Source organism: Limanda limanda, chromosome 12 (genome assembly GCF_963576545.1).
Source record: "Limanda limanda chromosome 12, fLimLim1.1, whole genome shotgun sequence".
Lineage (NCBI taxonomy): Eukaryota > Metazoa > Chordata > Actinopteri > Pleuronectiformes > Pleuronectidae > Limanda > Limanda limanda.
The window spans coordinates 12,344,187-12,370,498 of NC_083647.1; the positions used below are offsets into that span (position 1 = coordinate 12,344,187).

Below are 26,312 nucleotides of genomic sequence, written 5' to 3' on the forward strand. Positions count from 1 at the left end.
TGTAAACCCAAACATGTCAAATTGCATAGGAGATGTTTTCACTTTCGTGAGTTTTAGTAGAATTTTTTTTTTTCAATACCTGAATATATTTAAATTATATTACTATATTTTAACTGAGGGATCTGAATACTTCCTCCATCACAGCTACACACTATTGTACAAACCTGTTCCAAATAGAATACTGCTGTGTGACATGACTGTGTGACTACACACATGGAGAACGTGAAGTTTGTTTTTTCAAAGTAAAGGCTCAAAGAGACAAGAGGTATTTTTTATGTTTTTATTTTGATGACTGATGGCGATTACAGTCGAGAGGTAAACAAAATGAATGAGCAATATATTTTCCAATGAACACAGATTTACAACAAGAAATTTATCTGAAGTTATTTGTGTGTTTTTTTGCAAGGTTTTAAATATTGAAACGTTGTCCTAAGTGTCCGATTTCTGCTCCGGTTCAGGCAATGATATGAACAGTAAAGTACAGTAAAACATAAAGATGTTGTGTTTGTACAACGTGCGTCTGAAGATGATAATGCAGGTTAAGGGCACAAGTCTCTTCATCCTCTTAAGTTAGAATCAGACATTTTTACGTTCCTGCTGATGTTCAGTCCATCAGACAAATAATGCCATAACTTTCTCAAACCTGAATATGAGAGACAAAAAGGTATTAGAGGGAATAAAGACACCAAATAAGTAGGCTGATACTGTCTATGATACATTCATGACCAAAGGATCGAACAGAGATTAAAAGAAATAATGTTCACAATTAGTAATATTTAGCCAGAAAGTTTTAACACAGAAGCTGGTGCTTGCATTTTCAAAAGCGTCGTCCTTGTAATGTACTTGAAGAGACAAAATGTCTGTGGTTTGAACAGTGCTGCCACTTCCAAAAATATATATAATTCATTGTCTGCTCCACAGGGCAGGTTATACACACAGTTCCTCTAGTACAGTGTCAGCCACTCTCCTCCTCACACATAAAAAGATATGCCTTAAAAAAAAACAAAAAAAAACATTTTTACAGACATGTATAAATCTACAAAGCTATAATGCCAGACTTTTTTTCTTACACTTTAATGTTTTACGTCAAACAAAATATTGGTTGTGCTACAATGCATTAAGAGAATATGTAACAAAAATAATACATAGTACTAGATCTGTACAAAATAAACCAAACCTCTCCAACGAAGCCTTTTGTCTTTCTGTGCGCTCAGAGATGCACATGTGGGAACAGTCTGATGTGAGGGAGTTGGTGTCGGAATCCTTTTGGTGCGCGGAACCAATCTTACAGTTTTAAAAACAGTGATGTTTGTGGATAATTTCAACTAACGTACCTTCTTATGGTTTCCTAGAATCAAACTTAAGTCGCGGTGCATTGATTTGAGTATAAAACAGGTTAATACTTTTAAAAAGAAAACTAAAAATGGGGTCAGCAGCCGCACTACTTCATTGCTAAGATTATGAAACTGGTGTCGAACAGAGGAAGGCCGGTTATTGCACCTTTTTCAAAACATTACATAGATCATCATATACATCTATAATCTCTTCATGTCCACATACAGGCTGAAGGTTTGAATAAGGAGGTTTGGCTTTGCTGGCTTCACACTTCTTGGTCCAGAGATTCTTTCAACTTCAGCTCGTCGTTAATCGTGAAGTTCAGGAAGCCAGCGGCGGGAAAAGTTCTCTGAATTGGTGACGTTTGTAAAACACTGGCGCCCGTTTAGTCCAAGGCAAGGGGAAATTACAACGGCTGAGCGAGACATTAGAGGTTTGACAGTGATGCAGAAGCTGTTTCATGAGTCGATTTCCTCTTCTACAACATCACCGCCCCACACTGTCTCCGAATCAATTGGTGAGACAAATAAAAACGAAAGGGAGCGAGTATGACGTCTGGAATTGTTTCCTTACTTTGCAGAGGCGAGTCATGGAGATGAAATAAATAATACAACAACAAAAGAAGAAGGGACAGAGAAAATAATGTGGAAGATAAATCTGTATATCAAATTGCCCGGGGTTACTGAATAAAAAAACAATCTGTCTACAAAATCCCTTTAAGGCAAATGGATATCTGGTGAATATTAAATCCCATGTAATACATTCACTGCACTGTGTTCCTGGTCCTCTCGTGTCCTGTGTGCGAGAGGGAAACGTGTGTGTTCTGTGCTGAATGTGTGTGTCTGTGCGTGTGTGTGTGTGACTGTAGGGAGTTTGGACGTTTCAGTGTCACTGTTGGAAGTCTAGATCCAGACCCTTCAGAGGAAAAGGCCACAGGGGTGTTTAAGGTGATCTTTGAAAAAGCAGTAGAAGCCAGCGCTTCAACAGTCACTGTCTCAGTTTCCTGTCTCTCTAAGCCCCGACTCTGGGATCGTCGGGATGCATTTGTGCGGTTGGGCAGACTTCACGAAACCCGGCAAACAGGTGCACGTGTACGACCCCTCCGTGTTGGCGCACTCCCCGTTCTGACACAGGGGCACCTTGTCGTTGATGTCTTCACACTCGTTTATGTCTGCAGTGAAAAAGAGAGACATGAGGAGTTAATCAGCGGCGGGATACAGACGTCAGATTCACTTTGAGTTTGGTGATTTTAGTATTTTCAAGGACTTTGGATTGGAACATTTATTCTTGGCATTTGAAACTGTATTCGGTTCATTTAGAAGCTGTTCTGCAGCATTTTGTCATCTCGCATGACCTTCGTTAGCAGATGGAGTTTGAAAGTCCAGGAAAAATGACGTGGTCGTGTATGGCTCCGCCAACCAGTGAAGTTTCAGTATGCATACATTTTTTTCCAGATTCATATGAGGTCACTGGGACATTTGAGCTTCAACCACCAAAATCTAATCAGTTCATCTTTAATTCAAAGTGACAAAGCGACAACATAATTTGAAGAAAGTCAAAGGCAGACTTGAGACATCGTGTTCAAGAGGCCGAAACACATGTTTTGTGTGGCCACCAGGACCTTGACCTTTGACCCTTGACAACCAAAGGCTCATAAATTAATCCCGGAGTCTAAATGAACGTGCCAAGCTTGAAAGGATTCTCTCGGAACGTTCTTGAGACGTCATGTTCAAGAGGCCATCTTGATCTTCACCTTAAAAACCTTGATTTAACTACTTTCCTAACCTCAACATCTAAATTAATGTGGAGGAAAAGTCATAAAAGATTTCATAAAAACAAGAGAAATGTACAGAAAAGATACAGGACACTGTGTATTACTCTACACTAAAATACATATTTTGGGGTTTTGGATCCTCAATCCCCTTATTTGAGAATTGAGAAAATAATCATTAGTTGAATCCCAACCTGATTTCATGAGCTGATCATTTTTTTTTGAATATAGGGCTAGAAGGTGAATATTCGTACGTTTAAAAGTCTTCTGCACAATTTAAGTTACCAACTACAAGTAGAAGTTATCAGGAGTTAGCGGCCGCCAGCAGATGTAAGAGATGTAACCTCAGTTGTGCGCCTCAGCTTCATAAGGTGTTTTGACCTCGTAATCAACGACACAAGCCGAGCTTGAGGGTGCGCTGGGGCCAAAGGTTAAGATCCTGGGACACAACAGCTACTAAATGCACATTTAAATGAGATTACTGAACATCTTGTTTAACCGTGTGAACAATAACAGGCATTTTAAGTATTTCCACAAAAGCTCAAGTTGTCGATGTTGTTGCGTAACATCTCATCTTGTAAATCTTCAATCAAGCATGCCGTCATGTTGCGTGTCGGCTGGATCGAGTCTGAACTGTACCTCCCAGCCATGGTGAGCACTGAACTGTTCACGATGACAGAAAAATTAACAACCCACTGGATTATGTTTCCTTTTTGGCCTTGAAGAGAATTTTTCCCCTCTTTTCAGCATGGGAGGTCTGATTGTACTTTCAAAGCAGCTGATCTCAAAGGACCCTTCCTCTGTTTATGTCATGTCTTGCTGGCGGTGATATTTATAAAAGGAGGCATGGCACGAGCTGCGCAGCTCCCACATGTTTCCACCGCGTCGGCATTCAATCACTTTCCTTGGGAGATTGGCCTTGGAGCTGATAAGGTTGTGTGCACTCAGAATATAGCAAACATGGCATTTCATTAAAACAAGACAGTCTCACTTTCTCACAAAGCAAACAGAGTACACTTAAACGATATAATATCTCTTGTAATACACGGAGTGGCTGAGATTCAAGGCCTCCTTACTTTTGGCAGCGTGCGACCTGGGAATTTCAGACCAAAGAGTAACACAATGGTTTTGAGGAGTTCACTGCTTTCATTAGTTTCCCATAAAACGTAACCTAATGCAAGGTTGTCAAATTCAAAGCTTCTCCTTGAGCTTGATGATATACTACATGAAGAGTTACCTCACTGAAATGAATCCAAGAGCTCGCCCCAAAAGGCTCGGATCTGAAGGGAGAGTTCACCGCGGTTTGATTTCAAGATTCATCCCCACATTTTTTCGAAACTAGATGAAATTAAGTGATTGATTCTCTATTGATTTTGGGAATTCCCTGAACATTTGAGTCTACATGTGGGTGGTCTGCTGAGAAGAAAATACCCTACCTATACAGGCCATCTTGTTCAGGTCCAGCTCGTATCCATCGAAGCAGTCGCAGGTGTAGCCTTCTCGCACACGGACGCAGCGACCATTTTCACAGCCATTCAGGATTCCACATTCCTCCGCCCGAAGACCCTCAAAGCCATCGTAGCGTTCTGATGAGAGAAAAAAAAAAACCCATCTTATTATTTAACAAGAAGCACTTTTATTTTTAACAATCAACAAAGTATGATGACAAAGTTTTCACTGTGCAATTTGATACAGTTTTATTAGCAATTTGCGAATCAATTATCGCTTCTTAATCCATCATTTCATGACAATTGTGGGTGTTTTATTTCCTGTTATGATTGTCAGTGGCTGAAGGTCATAGCATGTCTGTATTTAATTTGCCAATGCATTCATATACATAACATTAGATATTCATAAAGATTCCAAGGGACATATCGGAGATGAGAAGTTTAACACTGTGTCCATGTGTAACACCTAGTATCCACACAGTTTTGGTTTGTGTCAATAATTCTGGTTCATATACTGAGCAATGAGTCTTTTTACTTTTATTTACTGTGCCTGGTTTTGAAGAATATGCACCTGGAAATATGTCAGTAAAAATGTTGTCGACTTGAGATTGCTGGTTAAATCCCATTGTTGATGGTTGTTATGTTGATTATATTATTATCAATGTATCTATTGATATATACAAATATAGGAGAATATAGGAATGTATCAAAGAAGTATTCCAAAGTAATCCAGCACAAAAGTACAAATGATTTCAACGTGTGGAGTCAATTTCCTGATTAAAAAAAACACAGGTGAGGAGTTTTGCAATACATTGAAGAACCCCGATGTTGCCATAGGAATGAATACACTTCCGGTCGATTGGAGCTGTGTGTGGAAACGTGGCGTAAGAAGGATGCGTCTACCCACCGGCGTAAGGATGCACTGGTCGTGGCTGTTGCTCCGGCTGTCGTGGGATGGGGACGGGAACAGGTGGCTGTTGGACGCCGTAATCGTTGTCGTTGAAGAGCGGAACGCCTTCAGGGAGATCATAGGGTCCTGGAGGGCTGCCATAATTGTCCCAGTATGGAGGAGCAAAAGGTTCCTCTGGCTCCTCAACACCGTATTCATAACCCTGGCGTTCTCGCAGACTGTCCGCACCTCCTCTCCGGGCCAGGTTGCACATGATTGCATAGTCATCTGAACACAGCATCACGAAGGAGTTATATGTTAGACATTAATAACAGTAATGTGTCAGAACAAAGAAAATTATCAAACAGGGTCAGCACTGGGTCACTGGAATCATTCTTCTCACCAGAGTCTCTACGAGGACAGAAGGCACACTGTCCGCTCCAGGCGATGCCGTACAGGCAGCAGCACTCAGTGTAAGTAGTCCTCTGGCCCTGGAGGGGCTCTGAACATATGCTGTCCCCTTCCAGACGCTGCCAGCAGATATCCATGTGCACATCGTGATCAGGCTCAAGGTGTTCTGGGAGACAAAACGAGGAGGGGTCAATAAAAGTGACTGAACACATCCAAACTGTTCAATATAATCGTGCACTGCAATGAAAACCCTGTACTGTAAATGCAGCGATAAGGATTGAACTGAGCCTCACATCCTCCCACAAGGACACTTTACAATTCATCTCACCTCCAACTCAGCTAATGATCATATTCAATGTTAATAAACCAATAGATTAATTTCCCATTACACAGACTGATTGTTTGGTCTATAGATTATCGGAAAATGGTCAAATAACTACAGATTGTATATTTCCGGAGCATAAATGGATGTATCTGAATTGCTATGTTTGTCTGAACAGATCTTAAGATTTTGAATTTCCAATGACTCATATCAAAGCAGCAAATCCTCACATTTGAGGAGCTACAACCACAGAATGTGTCAGTTTTACTAGTAAATCAGCTCTGCTGCGGATTAATTTTGCATTAATCAAATAACCAATTAATTCATCCACAGTTTAATTCCTGAAATATAAGAAACGTGTGTGTGTGCGTGTGTGTCGCACCCTCTGTGGTGTTGAGGCCGATGCAGCGGCGCCGGGTGCTGTCCAACACGAATGGAGGACTGCAGAAACAGTTGAAGGAGCCAGCCGTGTTCACACAGGCTCCGTTCTCACAGGCGTTTTCAAATTTACACTCATCATAATCTGAAAAACACACACAGGTACACAAACATCAATTTTCATTGTATTTTAACACATGAGTATAATTGATCCAATTTTACCACAAATGAGATTAAAAGATCTGAAAAAGTCACAATAGATTTAGAGTCATTAAATCCGACAGAAGTTCAATATGGAGGATTGGTGTAGCTGCCTACTTATAGATGGAGTAGAGTTAATCCTATTGTTACACAAGTGTTTTCCAGTGTTTGATTTTTTCTTACCCACACATTCCAGCCGGATGTTATCGTAATAGAAGCCGGAGAGACAGTAGCAGGTATACGTAGAAAAGAGGTTTGAACACTTTCCGTTCTTACAAATGTCGGATCCAAACATCTCACACTCGTTGGCATCTGAGGGGGAGACAGACAGATTCACACTTTGGTGTTACGTAAGTGCTGAAATGAAAACTAACACAACTCTGTTTCCAAAACACTGGCACGCTGCCTGAGATGTCATCCACTCCGCTTGTAAGAAGCTGTCTCACCACAATTGCAGTAATTAGTCAGGTATGCAGGTATCCCATTAAGCCTCGGCCTGCTGTTGAGGCAGCCTAATAAACACACTGAGGGATTATGGCTGTCCATCTAGCTCTAGAAGTTACCGCAGGTTGAATTAAAACCTTGCACATTTTCTGTGCCAATGTCAAGTTGGTGTGAAGAGCTTGAGCTACATGCTTATTACTACGACATTTTCATTTTAAAACAGTGTTATCGAACTTAAAGGATCCCTTGTCTCTGTATCAGTTTTACTCCTGTCAATACTACCACGCCTGAATCCCATGGCCCCTTCACATGTAAGCAGTTATATCATTGTAAAATACAGAAGTTAACTGCTCAACAGCTGCTAGCAAAGACAACATAGGGTCAGCAACGCTTGTAACTGATTATCCATGTTGCGTTCTACACTAATGCATGGGTCATGTGATAGGAGCCTGACGAATCAGTGAAGACTATGTCGTGACCGAAAAGACCCAATCAGCAAGCGGCTGTGAGTGTCTTCGCCATTGTTTCCAAACATCTCACTTTCTGCCTCGCCAGACTCAAACTTAGCCCTGAAGTATTTCAACTAAATTTAGGTCAGCAGCATTTCTCAGTAATAACAAGTTTTCATGTATGAAAGAGAGAGTACCTATGTAAGGGTGCTGGTCTCCCACAGCTTGAACAGAGGAAACAGGCATAGGCAACAAGCCGCTGCCATGAGGACACAACTGGTTATAATCATCTGGAACAGAAGACAAGGTTTCATTAGTCAAAAGCAAAAAAGAGTTTGAAACAAAAATGTTCATGAAGTCTGAATAGGGATCGTCCACCTCTTCCTGGGACAGGACAGGCGTGGATCTCGCAGTTGTCTCCCCAGCCCGCCCCCACCGTGCAGCAGCACTCCTGCTTGGTGGTGTTGCGAGACAGCACGTTGTCGCAGAAGTTGGCGCCATTCAAGTTGTAGTAGCACTCCTTCCTCTCATCAGCTGAGGGGGAAGACGGAGCGGCAGGTTTCAGGTTCGTACCTGAGGAAGGACAAGGGACGTGATTTTCTAGGCTCAGGGAGGTCAGAGGTCAAACGTCATGGTAGCAAAAGCAAATATGGGGGTCACATTATGTTACAGTGGATCCCACATTTCACTAGTCAAGTGGCCTCTGCTCCTCATCCATCAGAGTGCGTCCACATGCCTCCAGCAGGTAGTGCATTACCCTGCCCTGCCACTGCTGAGCCTGCTCATTTGTCCAAAGGCATGGGCTCAGGCATTTTACCCTTAAGCTGCCGGCTTAACCAAATGGAAACACTGGCATGTGAGTCAACACACCATTCACTCTCACATGATTGATTAACACACGTCGAAAGCAAACAGCGGAATGTGGCAAAAAGGTACACAAAGGCATAGCTGGGGTTTAGTGCCCAGGCAGGAGGAATAACATCCCGACTGAGGGCGCGCCGCTTGATAATGTAAATACGCCCAATTTGTGTACACATACGCCTATCAAGCTGGAGAGGTGATGGTATTTCCATTACTCAAAAAGGCCTGTTCTGTCATTCTGAAAATTGCAATACACTAAATATGTGTAAACTCTGCACTTTAGATCATTTTAGCACGGAAGAGAGCAATGTGTCTTCAGCACTAATTGCCCATAGCTACACCTTATCCATGTTTGTCTTGGTGGGGAAATGGGTTTACAGCCACTAAGGCCTCAGGACATTTGCTTGGCTCTAGCAGAGGAGTTACTTAATCATTTGTCTGAGGGATTAGGCTAATACACATTTTTGTAGGCAACCCACCCAACCATAGCTCCAGCCTATAAAACAAATGGAAGCAGCCAGGTCCGAAAGATACTGTAAGTGACGTGGAGTTAAGTCATGTCCACCTCTTCACCCTTGTTGTTTGGATAATGAGAGACGGCTCATTAAATCAGGGACAACTCCGTCTCCGAGAATTAAGTCCTGTGAGTCACTATGAGCGCCGGTGCTGCTCTATTACCCAGGGAGCGGCACTGGTTGGTGATGGGATCAAATTCCTCATTGTCGTTGGGGCAGATGCACAGGAAGCTGCCATCAACGTTCTCACACAGGGCCTCCCCGCACAGCGCCAAGCTCATCTCGCACTCGTTCACGTCTGAGAAAAGATAGGAGAGGAGGGCGCCGGGTCAGTCAACGGGATCAGGCACGTACGCACACGTGCTCGACATGGTCAAGCAAAGGTCATGCAAAGGCGAATGCACGAAATCACATAAAAAGGCATGCATTTCTTTATAGAGCACTTTAAAGTTGTTCAATCAATAAGATATATAGATAAATATATATATATATATATATATATATATATATATATATAGAGAGAGAGAGAGAGAGAGAGAGAGAGAGAGAGAGAGAGAGGGGGAATGGATGATAGATAGATAGATCTGAAAATGGGTCACATATCAAAACGCCTTTCAGAAAAGGCTGGGTGATTTTCAAAAGCAGCAACATATCTTAAACAGGAATAAACAGAGCTGATTGGCTCATTAATATTTGGCACTATTTTCAGCCGCACATTAATACAAATACACATTTACTGCCCTTGTGAGTACTTATAACAGCAGGATGGACGATGTGTGTGATCGACTCAAAGTCTTAGAGTGCCCATGTTTATCATAATGTCGTCCATTGCACACTGATGTGTTTTTAATAGCTCTGTGTGGTTCATATTGATTGGAAAGCAGTTAACACACCGACACATCTGCTCATGTCTCCGGGCGGGTTGGTGTAGGCCTGGTAACACTGGCAGTGGAAGGAGCCGGCCGTGTTCTCGCAGAAGCCGTGGTTCCCACAGATGGTCTCGTTGACGCACTCATCAATATCTGCAAGGCCCAAGCACACAGAGAGGTTAATATTTACAGTGTCAGTCGACACAACAGACCTTAGTAAACACGGCACCGCTTATCCAAAATAAACACCACTACCATTCCGAAACCTTACAATAACAACAGAGATGGCTTCCATCATAACATGTGAGACACAGTGGACAGATTAGACGGTCCATTAAGAAGCTTTTCAAACGGTTTGTCCATTAATTCAGGGTACGTGAAGGTGCTGTGGGTCTGGGTAACTGAAAGTGGAGGAGATTACAGCAACACAGGCAGCATCAGTGAAGAGATGTAACAAAGTACATTTATCTCGTTTCTGTACGTGTCTGTAACTAACTTTTACTCAACTATGTATATACATTACCAATATCTGTGGGAAATTGGGCCTCTCTTTCAATCAGAGTGGGCAGACCAAATTAGACCCTGGCTCTAACAAGAGTAAAGCTGCACCAGCATAGGCCAAGACTGAGCCATACTGATGTAGTGGACAGATGCATAAGGGAGTTGGCTACACTCGGCAAGTACTTTTACTTTTAATAGTTGAAGTTTATTAAAAGCAAGTATTTGATTACTTTTACTCAACATTTGTACTTTCTTAAGTAAAATGGTAAATGATCTGTATTTATTAAGCTCTTTTCTAGTCTAAGTTTCTAGTCTAGTTTTAGCCATTCACACACACACACATTCACAAATCTACTGTATCTGCAGCACTTTCCCTATCACAAATCACTCACACACAGCGGCAGTTCTGGGTCTTGCTCAAAGAATGGAGGAGCCAGGGATCCAACCACTGACCTCCTGGTTAGTGGATGACCCGTCCTGCCTCCTGAGCAGTCACCAATCACCCAGACACTTTAGAGTGAGATGTCTGAGAGTTGAGATTTATTCTGAAGAGGTCTTTGACAGCGGTCCACTGAATCTGTTGGAACCCATTGAATGTGTTTGACAACAGCTGTACATGTTTTTTAAAATCGAGAAGGATTCTGAGCAAACTAAACGATTTGATTTTAGGTCAGACATGATAGTTAGAAATTAAATGTGGCAGACGGCAGCTTGTAGTGGTTTTATTCTTTGCATGGTAAAGAATCATAATGCAGGGTTAATAAAACCAGTGAAGGGACGCTGCTATATGTCAGAGTATGTGGAGACGTGCATATTGAGACTGTTAACACTAGACTATATAACAGCACTGCTGAGTCTCTACCACTCGCTGTGGAAAGGCAACATTTGTTAGTAATTTCTTACACACCAGCTTTTGTATTTCTTGGCGTCTTTAGTGCAGGAGTTTGGCCCAAAACTGATAACACTGGAGGACAGGTCTGATTATAATTGTTTTTTAAAAAAAAACAGTCACACTTTGTGGACCTGTCCTGTGGTCACTTAAAACTTGCCACTGCTCAATGTCAACACAACTGTTCTCTGACAAGTTGACCGTCACGGTTTTGAGTTTCATTCAACCCTTCATTCAGTCAGTCCAGGCGTGAGTACATGTTCTAAGGTCAGACTCCGCCTCTCCCTCACCTGCCTGCTGTTCCTGGCAGCGGAACCACCTGACCTGCTCGTCCTCGCCACTCACCTGCTCACCTGTTCTCCATCACCTCATAAGCTCTCCGGTGTATATACACAACCGTCACTCTGTTTCCACTCGCCTTGCTGCCAGATTGTCTCTGTGCCATGTGTCTTAGATTTCCAGCGCTCTGTTGCTTGCCTGCCTGATCATCCTGATCGTGTTTTGGATCTTGCCTCTGACTTTTGGATTTTTGGCTCGTTCCGGCCAGTTGTACTTTGTTTGCCTTCTTGGATTTTTGTATTCTTTCTTCTTTTTTTTTTAAACAAGATTCTTTACTTCAACATCTACCTCCTGAGTAGGGCTCTTGGGTCCCTTTTTCTGAGAACTGTGACAAGTTAAAATTTAGTGCGAAGACAACTGATGTTTTTATTTAGATTTGAAGTTCCCCTGAATTCCACTGTGTTGACTTGTTTTAAAGAATAAACAGACAAAGGACAAAAGGCTACTCATCTGTTCCTGTGTCGCTGTGGTTAAGCAGCTTTTCCAGATAATTTGAAGAATTAAAAATGTGTTAAAGTTATGTTAGAAACAACATGTTGTTCTTTTTAGTTATGGAATAAGTTGCTCAAAACTATTTTAGCCACTTTTGTAGTCATAGTGAGTCAGTGCTTGTTTTTTTCTGTAAGTCATTAGGTTGTGGATGTGATGACAAACAGCTCAATTATTCCACATGCGCTCATGATATTAGAGAACACGCCACTGTCTGTTTTGTAATTCTTTTTGTTGACTTTAGTTTCATAACAAGCCTCCGTAATCATTCCATTCAAAGTTTCCATAACTAGTAAAATTCACTGGAACAAAGTTTTAGAAAAACACGAAGGACCTATTTCAAATCTGGACAGTGATATCACAACAACTTGAATATTTGAAAAGAATTTGACTCGTTTCATTTGACAGCTTCATAGAGCTCACTTGGACTTAGAGTGCAGTTCAGGCTGTAATTTTCTGCATGAACCCGTCCAACCCCATGAGAAAACTAACAGAACCCTGAAAGGAGTCTGATGCTCCTTTACACGCACGTGCAATATTCAAAAATCTCATAGATTGCCCAGCCAATGTGACCGAAACCAATCCAAACCCAAATATCATTTCGAAATTCATGGTTTAACGGGTCATGACAGGCTCGGGTTGGATATGTCTGCTCAGTTAAGAAAAAAACTGAAATGGCAGATGCTTAAAAGAAACTGATGTTCTGTCGCTCACATGTTGTCGAAACCAGTTTATTTTGTCTCTGAGCGCTCATGACGTATTCATTTAAGAGAGGAAGGAAGAGGGCCAGAGAAATCATGAGCCATTTGATTTGAAGAGATCGCTTAGCCGGGGCCTTGTCGTCCCCTCCAACACAGACAACATTTTCTCACGCCAGTTCTGGGACAGTCCTCTGTTAGTGTGTCTGTCTCTGAAATACCTCATGGGTCAGAGACAGGGACTCCCACATGCTAATAAAACTGCAGAGACACAATCGTCTTTGTCATTTGTAAAACCTTTCACAGAAAACACTGACAAGAGCCAGAATTGCTAGAATAGACTTGTGGGCTCAGATGGCAGCGAGATAATAGAGGGGGAATGGATGGAGACATACTGAAAACCACCAACCCTTCAGATTAGCATTTTTATAGCTGTGGAGAATAGTGCAGAAGTGGCACATTTGAAAAAAAAACATTCTAAAGAAGAGTTTTCGCAAAACTTTATCAAGACTAGTCTCAGAGAATACAGTGACGGGTATTGTATATCAGAGTTTGAGGAACATTTCCTCAAGTGTGAAGCACTTAAGTAGCGTTAGGAATGTTGGAAAGGCGGCGACCGCCAGCTGTGAGGTCTGAGAGGAGGCCGATGAAAGCACTCCGCTAATATATGAAATAATCAGTGTCTGCAAGCGGTTTTTCATTCATGTGTAACATGGAACAAAATCTGGTGCAAAACCACATGTTGTGATGAGATGCAATCAAAGTAGCATCCCAAGGAGGAATGAGAACATGGAGCATAAACTTTTTTTTTTGAATTGCCTTTGTTTTGCTGTGTATGTGACTATGTAGTGTTTGAGTGGCAGCGTTACTTAATCAGCATTACATGATCCGTCATCCAAGCAGAGAGTCAGCTCGCTTCATCACAGCTCTAATGGTTTGTGGGGGGGAAAATGAATAATAGAAAATGAGAAAACTCCAGCAAGAGCTCATCTCACACTGGAGGATGTGGGATTGCCCTTCTAAGTCTTTCCATGGACTAATGACTTACATTAGGACACATGCGGCACTGTGAATTACCGGTGGGGGGAGTTCAGCTGGATAAGGGGGGGGGTTAAGGGGCGATAGGCATGACACTATTGGCAACCCCTCTTTTGATTGGACCCATATGCAGAGGTGATTGCACACGTGACTGGAAAGAGATGAGTTGTGGTATTTGTTTTCAGAGGAGAAAGTTTATGGGCTTTATCTGGTGTTCGATCTACAACCTGGCCAGCCCCTCGGGTTAACTGTTAAGAGGATGTCAACCTGTCACGTCGAGTGAGTACTTCCAAGAAAAAAAACTATATCTTACATCTGGGCAACAGAATGAGCGAGAACACACACACATGGTGAAGTCTTTAGATTTCTTTATGTTTGCAGGGGTGGGAGGTTGGCAAGAGTGTGACCGCAGACAATTTCCACTCTTGGGCAAGTCTTATTAAAGACAAGGCATAGCTCGAGGGGATTTATGAGCTCGATGGTGAGTCAAAGCTAAAAACAATGACCTGGGAATACACACATCTACACATACACAGGGTTCACAGTACGGTATCATGGCAGGGCTGAGCGCAGACCTCAGAGCACAGTTGCTGCTGAAGCGCTGCTGCGGGGAAGGGAAAAAAAACCCTGTTTTTCCCCTTTGTGTCATGGCCTCTAAATCTAAATGAGTGTTGCGAGCGGAGCCAAAGACAACCGCTGCCCCTTCGAAGGTCAGTGAGTAAAAATAAAACAACGCCCCTCACAGAAACTGCAAATTACCGCGTCTGGCCCTTTCTTAAATATTTGATGATTTTTACAAGCAGACAAAAATGCCCCAGAGTAACTGAGCTCCCTCCGTAGACTTTTATTGGGGTGACGGCAGCATCTCCCACAACTTCCCATCGTGAGGTGAAACAAGCCGCTATTGTGTGTAGCGCTGGGCTTCTGCGGCTAAACCGGGGGCTTTGAGTCAATGCTGTGAAGTGCAAGTGTTTGTTGTGGGTTCTTGTGAAAACACGAACAGCTAGCGTCACTACGTAGCAACAGGAGGAGGGTGGTCAGATGTGGTCATGACTCAGTCGGACGAGTTAAAATGGGAGTTTTGCGGCAACATAGGGAATGATGTGAAAGTTTTTGTTCAGGCAGGTCCCATCTACAGAATCAATCATGCTCCACAGGACATGTCGGGATAGATAATGTGTGAGTTATAGCATGTAACAAGCCTCTGGAAGTCGTTGGCCCCTAATACAGTTATCAGGGACATATATTTAAATCACACATCGTTATGTATTAGTAGTTATAGAGGAGCAGAGGTGAGCAGCTGGTTTCAATCTGCCCTTATCACACTACAGGCCCCTGCACTCTACAGCTGGTGCCAGACAGACAACATCATAAAGTGCAGTGAGAAGGCAGCCGCACAAAGTCGGGATGAGGGCGATGGTCCGATCAGTCACTGATCATCGCTGTTCCCGCCTGATCTCCATCTGTTGATAGTCCAATAAAAACTGCGAGGTTACATGAAGCTGCACTAAGCTCTGAGCGCTCGTCTAAGACCGTTACAGTCCCCGGTTCTTAAATAGTAACGCAAACAGACGAGTGAGGACGCAAACACTCCCCACAGTTAAACCACATGCACACACAGTCACGCACTGTCGCACACACATCATCCACAAACACCCACAGCTTCCAACACATCATTCCAATCTGATGCTCTCAGACTGCTTTCCCGACTTGGCTTGTCAATCTTCGATGTTTGGATCCCGTCTCAATGTGAGGAAAATATTTGGCCTGGTGTTTACGTCTCCCATAAATCCAACTTGTTGCTTTATGATGCTGTGAAAGCAACAATGACAAGCTACACAGTGCTGGGAAATAAAGAGAGATAAACTTACATCCTTGTGCAGCAAACCACATTAATATTACAAGCTCTAGGTGTCTAATCCTGCCAGTAGACACACTGTAAGGCTTCATGTATTTTGGAGCTCGTGGGGATGAGTCTGTTGTTGCTGGCTGGTTGTGGGTCCAGATGTAGCACGAGCACAAACCCAGCCAGTCAACCTGTGTGAGCCGGCTGCTCCATGGGGAGTACAAAGAGGTAAGGGACCATATAAGCTGGCCTGACAATCCTATCTCCCCATGAAAAGGAGAACAGTGGTGATCAGGTTCCATCTTGTGTCTCTGCCAGAACCACTCCATTTGCTTCGTTGTCAGGAGAATGAGACCATTATCGGCCGCTGCATTGACAGTGCACTCCTTTTTCTAAAGTGCCCCAATTTCAGGGGCCACTTCAACTCACCTCCCCCCACGGTCTCTAGTGCAGGAGGATCTCGAATACCTGATGGCTTTTGATTCACATCGGCCTCTTTGTGTCGGCGTGCCAGACAGATAACATTATCTGTGCACAAACACAGAGCCCTGAAGAGCAGAGTGGTGAGTTGAGGCTCCTCTCTATACTCTATACTCCACGGTAAATGGATCAAATCAGGGCACATGTATGATATAAGCCCAAAAACAGCTAAGCTACAAATTCTTTTCTTAACATAATGGTGTGTGCTAGTCTTTAACTACATGTGGTTTGACCGCTCACCACAGTCTTTGGCGTCTTCTCCCTCGAGGCCAGGCTGGCAGCCCATGAAACACCGGTAGGAGCCAATGGTGTTCTCGCAGCGCCAGGTACCACACACCGTGCTCCCAAACTCCTTGCACTCATCCTTGTCTGTGAAAAGACGGATCGAGAGAAGCTGTTGGTTAGTGACTGACAAACAGAGGCACAAATACAACCACATGTGCAATCAGACACTAACACGGACGCATGCACCCCCGCACGCATGCTATTACTCCCTTTTCTGCTCCTCTGCTTTTCAAGTAATGGCTCTGCGGCGGGAAATGGCCAGGGGGCCTGTGGTGTAGCTGTCCTCAGTAAACGCAGCAGGCAACAGGAGTGGCCAAGAACAATATTATCACAGCAACCAAAGAACTTGTGAAGGAGCTAAAGAGAGACGTTCCAGAGGGAGAAACACCTCCTGCTCACAATGGGGTCATTCATGCTTCCCTCGGGGGAGAGGGAGTTCAGGGCTCCAGCCACGTAATCCAGGCACCCCTCAGTCCTGGAACCACGGAGGACCATCCTCCCGGCCAAGCTTGGACACTTTGACTGGAGCTCAGTCCCAACTGGTTATGAATAATCAATCATAGCCAACTGTGCTATACCATTCATGCTTAATCGTAAATGTAGTGTGACAATCAATCAACAGCTGTTGCAAAAATGCTGGTTCCAGACAGACGAAGTATCGGGACAGTGTCAAAAATCATCACGACAAACACAACAGGACATGACGAAGCAGTTTTATTACTCCTCACCTTCACAATCAGCCATGTCCGCGTTGAACTTGAAACCGGCTTCACACAAGCACAAGAACGAGCCGTCGGTGTTGAGACACTGGCCCTGCATGCACACATTATCGTTACTGCATTCATCCACATCTGAGGCGGGGGAAAGAGAAAGAGAAGGGCAGATACATTAAGAGGGATAATTGGAGAGAGGGTGGAACGTCATTTGCTACATATTGATTATTGCTAAATAATCCTTCATCCTTGTTAAATCCATAGGGAACACCACTCCTTTTCATAAGCATCACTAGAGGAATTCGTAATCAAGCTCTTGTCTGAGCACAAGATTCATTAGCCATTTTGAAACACTTAATGATAAACTGGCAAACAGGAACCAGAGGAGAAAAAAAACACCAACCTCTACCTCAGCTTTTCAGGCTGAGAACATTTCCCCTACAACTCGTAAAAATTAATAATGAAAGCTGCATGCCTGATTAGCTGTGGATTGGTGGATAATTGCAGCATTACAACATAACTTGTTAGGCGCTCGGTCTTTGGGTAAAAGCTGAGGGGAAAGGCAGGACAGCAAAGAAAAATGAATCACAGTCCAGCTTCCTTTTCCAAACTTTGATAATCAGATTAATCTTTCAGAGACGACAAGGCAAACACCCATTTGCTAAGAAATGGAGAAAAGGGAATAAAACTTGAGCAATTACAAGCAAACATAGAAATATGCTGTGGCTAGACAGCTTTGGAGTTGATTCAAGGACTTAGAGATTGAAAGGCACAGCAAGTCTATGGCACAACCTAATGATTTGGATTAAGCTTAGGTGTGTTTCAGTCTGCTGTCTGTCCTTCATTGCACATGATCTGTTCCATGGTTCTGCTGAAAGACAGGCCTGGTCAAGGACAAGCACCATTTTGGCTTCAACTGACTAAGACCCATCCTTCATTCCCATAAACCTTCATATCCTCATCCTCCCTTCACCTCCCTCTGCAGGCTCATATCAGAGTGGTCTGGCTTTCATTGTGTCAGCACCGTACGGACATTGGCACACTGCAAGAAAATATATGACAACTGCTGATTTATAGGATAATTAGAGTCCAGTGTTTGTTGGGGCAGGCAGCCAAAGTACCTGATCCACGCTGGGCAGTTTGCTCAGAGTCTGTGGATGATGTCGAAGGCAATATAAGTCTCAACGTTAGGAGGGACGGAGGTCATCATAGTCAACCTCACCCATTACCGGACCAAGCCAGTGTCTTACAGCAGCCTGGACCCAGAGAGCTAACCCCACCTGCATCACATCTCACCCTACCTGCACCATATCACGACAGGACACTTCACCGGCAGACATTCCCCTGTTTACTTTACTTCACCAGCAGAAGCAACACAACTTCTGATATCCAAGCCAAAGTGATTTCATGTATTTTGACAGCAAATGCTCTGGTTGGTTGAAAGAGAAAAGTCTTCCTTAGCTGTCGATCACGCAACACTTATTTTCCCCCATTGCTGTTAACAAAGGGTTAATGGGTGCGGCTGGAATAACATCAAGCTGATGTCCGTGCTGAGAGCGAGCGAGCGAGCTGAGACAGTTGATGAAGCCATGGCTCATTACACAGAAAGGCACCAATGCCAGGGTCCCAAGCCGAGCCTCAGAGCCCAGGACAGCCTGGTGGGGACACTGTCTGTCAGTCTTTCTGCACTGAGCGGAGACACGTGAGCAACCCGGCAGGGATACTGTCAAATGACTTCAACAATATCTGCTAAGAACATCTATTACATTATTACCAACTTTCTCCTATGTTGACTCTGCCTCACCCAATTCCCCAAACCCATAAAATCATCTGAATAAAGTTTTCCCATTACAGTTACTGTTGGTGCTGCAGTGTGTAACTGTACCTTGGCAGCCGGTCCTTCCATTGATGGTGGTGTAACCATCAGGACAGATGCATGTGTAGGAGCCCTCCGTGTTAACACAGTCTCCTTCTCCACAAATCCCCATAATGGTTAAGCACTCGTTGATATCTGTCACACACAAGCACAAACATGCACACACAGCTGTGTCAAGATGCCCGCATGAGGTAAGCCACAAGAAATGGTTAACCACTAATGGTATATTTCATGTGTCAGATGATCCACACTGCACATGTGTGTGTGTATATGTAGTGCACCTCTGCAGAATGTCCCGTCCTCCAGCTCCAGACCAACAGGGCAGAAGCAGCTGAAGGAACCAATAGTGTTGGTGCACTGGCCTCCGAAACACAGGTTGGTGTCCTCACACTCGTTCACATCTGCATTGACACATGCACAGACGTCATCAGGATGACACATCTGCAATTTACTGGGTCTCATTTTCAAATTTGCCCAAGTTTAGTCACATGGATGACAAGTTTCCAGACCACTACATCAGCAAGGTATTGACTTATTCTCACAGTGGTCCACTGAAACACGCGGCTGCGGGGTGGACTGGACAGTTATCGTAAAGTTCAATGACCGACAAAGTCCCAACTAAAACACAGTGGTACAGGATTATACTTGAATATGTGTCATGTTGGATTGGATATTTCCACTGCCCTTTCTAGAGGGTGTTGTAACATAGAAGGGTGCTTGTCATATAGGTTAAATTGTCCTATATCCTGAAAGGCTCAAGTCTTTTCTGCAGATTTATTTGTGAGCCGACGTTGTTTCTTGTATTTTTTTTCATTTTATTTCCTTGTTCTGAAAAAATTTAATTAAATTGGAGAAAAAAACATCAGTGAACCGCCCACTGTACTGTACCTTCACACGAGAGTCCGTTGTGAGCCACAGTGAAGCCTGGGTCACAGGCCATGCAGGAGAAGGAGCCGACTATATTGGTGCAAACACCCATGGGGCAAACACCTAGGATCTGGCACTCATCGATATCTGAGACACAGTAGTAGAAGAAGAAGAAGGTTACTTATAGGTTATCCTACAAAGCAAAGGGACATCTAGAGTCCACTTTTTATAACTCACTCGCTTATCTGTTATAAATTATTAATGGCCATGTGTGACTCAGCCCAACACACAGGAGGCAAAGCCCTCTTTATTAAAATGCACTGACAGTGTTTTATTAAGAAGGGTGGAAAGATAAGTATGCAGGATGGTCGCTGAATCCAAAACAGCATGCTATTACAGGTGGCGTATAATTACTGTATCTACAAACAGTCGCTGGCTCGCTGTTACGTGACCACTGGAAATTCCTCGAGATGGTACAGATTGAATTTCTTTGGGAGAAAATAGTGTGGGCCATTGTTAAGTGATTGAGACCGCTGCGTTTTTGCCTTCGGGTGAACAGAGTGAGTTCACCAGGGCGAGCTCATGGAAGGCAAGGGGATTGGTTGACTTCATTTCAGATTAAGCCCTTAATATTTTCCATGGCATCAGACACATCCATTAAAATTCTATCAGAGGTCGACTTGGACCCGGGCTTGTTTTGTAAAATCTTTTCCCAGCACAAAGACACGTATCAGCGGGGGATCGTCCTCTCAGGATCCGCACTTCACATTCAACAACACACCACAGCATATATGACCAACTGAGGCCATGTTTGAATCCATTTAAATAATCCATTCCGTGCTGCTTCCCATGAAGTCATGACAGATCTAAACTCCCCGCATTCGCCAAAGCAGCCGTTTCACTGCATTGATCTCATAAATCATGTCATGACAGATTACTGAGTACTGTAAAGATGTTCTGTAATCATGATCTAGGTCTAATGCAGTCCATTGTAACAGTGGTCTGATGTAACAGGCAATCTTGAACACAGGGAGAACTTGAACCATCAGAGGAATAAACTTCCCCGGAGCAGGTAGGTGAATACAGATGTGGTTTTACCCTCGCAGCTGTGACCGTCCTCAGCCAGTTGCAGACCAGGTTCACAGCTCCTGCAGGTGTAAGATCCTGGGTTGTTCAAGCACAGCTGGCCCGGACACACGTTAGCCATCAAGCACTCATCCACATCTGGACACAAATACACAGACACATCATAGCACAGATTATCATCTCTGCTTCAAATAAATAAAACCCGCCAGATGTAATCAGTTACATCGATAATCACTGGAACTAGGAATTACAAATGTCGACACCTCTATCATTTTAGCTGAGCGATCCACGGGACATTCGCCTGACATCATCGTGTTCTATTTGAATGCTGGTGTTACATTGTGTTGAGCAAGGATTAAATGAGTGGTGCCAGAGGCGGAGCGGTCCACGTTCCAGCTATGATGTGATGTCTAGAAGGAGTATTTTGGGATTTTGCACACAGATGAAGCGGCTTTCGGTCCAAGATGTTACACCTGAAGCTGTTTACACACCAGCTGGGAAACATGTTCATCAGAGCTGGCACAATCACCCCCTAACTGCGACATCGCTGAGTATGAAAGCATGGTCTGGTATTTTTCAATAGAAGAATAAAGGAAGATACACACACACACACACCTGTGCTCAACTATACAAACATAACAAAGCACATTCCTGCACAAACAAAGCCCAAAGTCTCACCATCGCACTCCTGTCCGTCCTCAGACTCTCTAAAACCGGGTTGACAGATGATACATGTGAAGGAACCCGGTGTGTTAGTACATGTTGCCAGGGGGCATGTATTGGGCAGCGCACACTCGTCAATATCTGGAGTGAAACAAAAGACACTGTTAGACGTTCTCCACAGCCAAGAAGAAAGGTCCAAATTCATGAAGTAAGGCAAGAGGCACTTTCACCACCAGACTAAGATATATGAGCCTGAATTTCAGCTACATGTGGTTTTATGCAGGGATCCATTTAAATGAGTGGTGTTGAGTGAACCAACCTTCGCATAACTCCCCGTCATATGATATCCTGTACCCTGTGGGGCAGTTCTCACAGGTGTAAGAGCCTTCCGAGTTTAGACAGATCCCGTTGGCACAGGTAGATAGGGACTGGCACTCATCGATATCTGGGTGAAACACACACACACACCAGTACAGATATGGTTGGATATCACTGAAAGGCTGTGGAAGGAATTTAGTTGCACAACAAAGGGGTTTTAATGTTGAATTGACAAACTGCCCAGATGTGTCGTGTAAACAGTCATAACAATACGAGTGATTTATGCTGAATTAGTTGGAGACTGGATTTACCTTCACACCTCTGCCGGTCTTGTGACACCCTGTAGCCAGCCTTACACCTGGTGCAGGTGTAGGATCCCTGCGTGTTGGCACACACTCCACCCAGACACAAGTCACCCTGGGAACACTCATCCACATCTGAAAACAAAAAGACCAAATTCACCACAAAAGTGCAGACAGATCCTCATCAGTTTGTCAAAAGCTGTACTAGACAGCAGATTATATACCTTCACATCTCAATCCATCAGCTGATGGTCCAAATCCGTGCCTGCAGTTCTGGCAAGTGAAAGAACCTGCTGTGTTGATGCAAATCCCTGAAGGGCATGTGTTCCCAGTTTCGCACTCATTGACATCTAACAGAGAAACAATTTGCACACATTAATCCGCTGTCAGAGGAGCTCCACGAGCGGAGGAGTACCCAGTGAGGAGTTACACCCAACAGCCCTAATCCTTTACAGACCTTCACAAGCTTTGCTGTCTGAGGTGGCTTGGTAACCATGGTTACAAGTGCATTTGTGGGTGCCGTCCAGATTGACACAGCGGCCGTGGAGACAGACTCCTGGGAGAACACACTCATCCACATCTGGAGGGATGAGGATAGAGGGTAAAAAGAGGGGCCACAGGAAATAAAGACAACTGCAAATCTTTGTAGCCTTTTATAAACGTTCAATGCTGCCGCAAAGCTTCTGTAGTACCACTGCGGAGAGCCATTCACAGACCCATTCCTTTGATATGGGCTGTTAATAATGTTTGACTGACCTTCTGACAAACGCTTACCTCTGCAAATGTTGTCCGGTGAGACTTTGTAGCCTTGGAAACAGTTGCACCTATAGGAGCCCTCTGTATTGACACATCTACCGCTGCCGCACACTGTTTGGTTCAAGCACTCGTTTACATCTGAGGACAGAGGGGAACGGCATTGTTGAATAAAGAAAACAGTTTTTGTACTTTGGGTGTGCCAACCCTTGAACGTAAGATTAAATGTAAGATACAAAGTTGACAAAGCCAGTGGGAAAATTGAGCTTTTCCAGCAGGAAACAGTGATAAAATACAGAAAATAAAAATAAAGAGCTGTGTACAAACTGAGGTCTGTATAAGCATATAACTGCAGTAAAGGGGAAATAATCAGAGCATAATTAGAGTGTAAAATGACTGCAAACTGCAGCCGTTAAATCACATCAGTGCACAGACCCAAACCTCATTCATGAAGGCCTTTTTACTACTTGCGGCAGTAGCTGTCTTTTCCACTTCATGAGTCAAACCAGTTGACCCAAGGATTATGTGGAAAACCTCATGCAGAAATAATGTTTTATAGTGGAATTTACCAAGTGTTAACTATGGCAGTTTTTTTGAGGGTTACATGAAGAGAGTAGAGAGAGAGAGAAACAGAAGTCTGAGCATGAGAAACAGACAGAGGGGATGACTTTGAAAGAGGAAGGGAAAGAGGGGGTGAGGAAGGAAGAGTGAATGAGGTGGAGAGAGGACGTTAGTGAGAGGTGATGGAGATTCTGAAACAGAGTGAAAACACAGCGAGCGAGTCACAGACTGGGTTTTGTTTGCCTACTCGTGGGCACTGCCAGAAATCTGTCAGTGTGGCCCCATGGTTTGTTTCTGCAATCATCCGGCATCTCTCAAGCACCCACGATAAGCCTTGACAGGGGAATGGGGCTGTTTTCTCTATCGCACTAGCAATTAGGCTTATCCATGATTCGGCCAATTAGGAACAAACTACTGAGCTACCGTCAATTGACTGAAGAAAACACTGCAAACCCAGCCCTCATGTTGCCTGTTTGCTGCGACTCCAGCAGCACCAGATGTTTACTGTGTGGCTGCATCTTCACAGAGACAATATTTACCTCCAGTGTTATCCCTCATTAACAGGATTCCTCTAAGTTACTATTTATATGGTAGAGATTTACCCAGATTGAATACTACTAGTGGTCTTACGAACAGAAAAGTAGAGGAAATGGTGTTTTCTTTGGAGGCAAGGGAATCAAGAAACTTTAAACAAGGGCGGCAGTTGTCACATTCACCAAGTAATCGATTATAAGTACTGGTAAAGTAAATTTTCGTATTTTCCATTCCCCCATTTGGTCTTTTAGATTTTCACATTTCTGGAATTCTCCCTCCAGGAGCTTAGGTTTCAAAACAAATTAGTGGGGCGCATGGTCTTAAAGAGGGGATGTGGTATGAGTAACACCAGTCAGGATGTTATGTAACAGCCACATTCAGGCAGGGACGCTGCTGGCCTGTTAGCCTAAAAGCAACACACACCAAATGTAGCTTATCGTCCATTTGTTTACTCAAATCTCATAATCTGCAGTGGACTGTGACAAGACAGTGACATGCCCACTGGCTGGCACGTAGCACTGAGTGATTTGTGGGTCGAGAAGTCTTTGCTGCCTTGAATTGACCTATTCATACATCTCCTTTGAGCGTTCAGTCCTCTCACCTCGTCCGTGGTAATGAAGCCTCGCTGGCCTCCGCCGGACCCCAGAGTACAGTGGCCAGAGCTCTCTAACAATAATACTGTTTTTTCAAGGCTGTGGCCAAGAGAAAATATTTGGACTCTCCCAAATTGAGGTATTATAAACAGTCTTTTAACGGGGGCCAGTGATATCCAAAGATCAGCAATAACAGAGTGAATGTGTTTGAACAATATTGTGGATATTCAGAGGCTGCTGGGTGGAGGAGCGGATATATCATACTGTACATGGAAACACTGAATGAGGAGAGAGGGTGGAGGGCTGTGCTAAGTCCACAATCACCAAGACTTTGGGCTGTGTCACGTGTCATGTGGGCCCAGTAGTGCACATAAGCATCCAATATAAAATCTTTGGAAGCATAAAATAAAATTTGTATTATATAATTTAGGCTACAGCAATAGGACTATGTTTTCGTCACGCATGTAATTGATTATCCATGTTGCGTTCTACACTGGTAGCCGAGGCTAATGCAGGTTGTTTTCTTATGGAAGGGAGTCATATAATAGGACCCTGATGAAAACTTCCCTGGAGTTTTCAAACTAAAATAGGGTCAGCAGCTTTTCCAAATTTCTCTGTTTTAGCTGCATGAGTTTTAGCTGTAGCAGAGTTGATGCATTTTCAAATGAAACGTAGTAATATGGATGTAGCCTTAGTGTCCCTAATTTAGTTTGTCCTATTACTTTACTGCATCATAGGCTACGTAAAAATGAACCCAATACAGCAACCTTTAACGAGTAGAGCCCAATTAATTCTTCTGCATGGAAGCTAAATCGTAGGTACGCATGTAGCCTACGCACATGGCTGAGCATTCATAGTTGCTGCGTAGGTAAGCCAGCCTGTTTCCTTTCATTGGCCGGAAAAACCCTCAGGAGTTTGCTTAGTGTTGCTGATGCTATGATGGGTTGTGAGGCTGCCTTACCCAGACATCTTCCACTGACGGACCCGAGGCCTGGGCCACAGACCTGGCACTGGAAGGACCCGGGAGTGTTGACGCAAGTGCCATCGGGACAGGAGCTGGGATCTCTGCACTCGTCCACATCTGCTCGGGGAGAAGGTGGAACATGAAAATAATCATTGGAATTAGTTTATTACTTGAACAATGTCCACATGCATGGAACAAAGTGTGTGTAAGCTCACAAATGCTAATATATACAAACACAATCTCTCTGTCACGAACTGAGCATAGCTTTCACATAGTTGTGTTCCTGGCTTCCACGATAGGAAAACAAATGTGTTTTAGCTACGTATTAACTCATGGCAGCTAACAAATGGGTCTGGCTAACGTTGTGCTGTTATATGAACTTGAGTGTGTGCGTAGGTGCTTGTGCAGGCATTCATGTCACCTTCGCAGAGGCCTCTCCAAGACTTGGCGTAGCCACTGTTGCATTCACAGGTGTAAGATCCTTCTGTGTTGACGCAGTCGCCGTTCTGGCACTTGTTGGGCATGCTGCACTCGTTAATGTCTGCCAATTTGAATGAAAACCAAGGAGAACGGAAAAGAAAGTGACTATTGTGTTCCACTACATTAATTGGGAAAGGATGCTTT

At 43.8% G+C, this 26,312-nt stretch overlaps 1 protein-coding gene across 1 annotated transcript in view; it reads right to left on the reverse strand.

Moving 5' to 3' along the window:
• Positions 1–303: 303 nt before the first annotated feature.
• Positions 304–26,312, reverse strand: part of LOC133016015 (latent-transforming growth factor beta-binding protein 2-like) — an 84,776-nt gene continuing 58,767 nt past the window's right edge. The window contains exons 19-42 of the mRNA XM_061083311.1: positions 26,110–26,229; positions 25,686–25,805; positions 23,058–23,177; positions 22,741–22,863; positions 22,508–22,633; positions 22,293–22,418; positions 21,983–22,108; positions 21,679–21,804; positions 21,013–21,138; positions 19,936–20,061; positions 19,329–19,448; positions 19,057–19,182; positions 17,187–17,309; positions 16,414–16,542; positions 9,918–10,046; positions 9,188–9,322; positions 8,027–8,221; positions 7,846–7,938; positions 6,939–7,067; positions 6,559–6,699; positions 5,847–6,020; positions 5,462–5,731; positions 4,543–4,692; positions 304–2,506 (exon numbers count right to left, since the gene is read on the reverse strand). Of these exons, the coding sequence (XP_060939294.1) occupies positions 2,331–2,506; positions 4,543–4,692; positions 5,462–5,731; positions 5,847–6,020; positions 6,559–6,699; positions 6,939–7,067; positions 7,846–7,938; positions 8,027–8,221; positions 9,188–9,322; positions 9,918–10,046; positions 16,414–16,542; positions 17,187–17,309; positions 19,057–19,182; positions 19,329–19,448; positions 19,936–20,061; positions 21,013–21,138; positions 21,679–21,804; positions 21,983–22,108; positions 22,293–22,418; positions 22,508–22,633; positions 22,741–22,863; positions 23,058–23,177; positions 25,686–25,805; positions 26,110–26,229 (3,329 nt within the window). The 3' untranslated portion in view covers positions 304–2,330. The remainder of the gene's footprint in view (positions 2,507–4,542; positions 4,693–5,461; positions 5,732–5,846; positions 6,021–6,558; positions 6,700–6,938; positions 7,068–7,845; positions 7,939–8,026; positions 8,222–9,187; positions 9,323–9,917; positions 10,047–16,413; positions 16,543–17,186; positions 17,310–19,056; positions 19,183–19,328; positions 19,449–19,935; positions 20,062–21,012; positions 21,139–21,678; positions 21,805–21,982; positions 22,109–22,292; positions 22,419–22,507; positions 22,634–22,740; positions 22,864–23,057; positions 23,178–25,685; positions 25,806–26,109; positions 26,230–26,312) is intronic.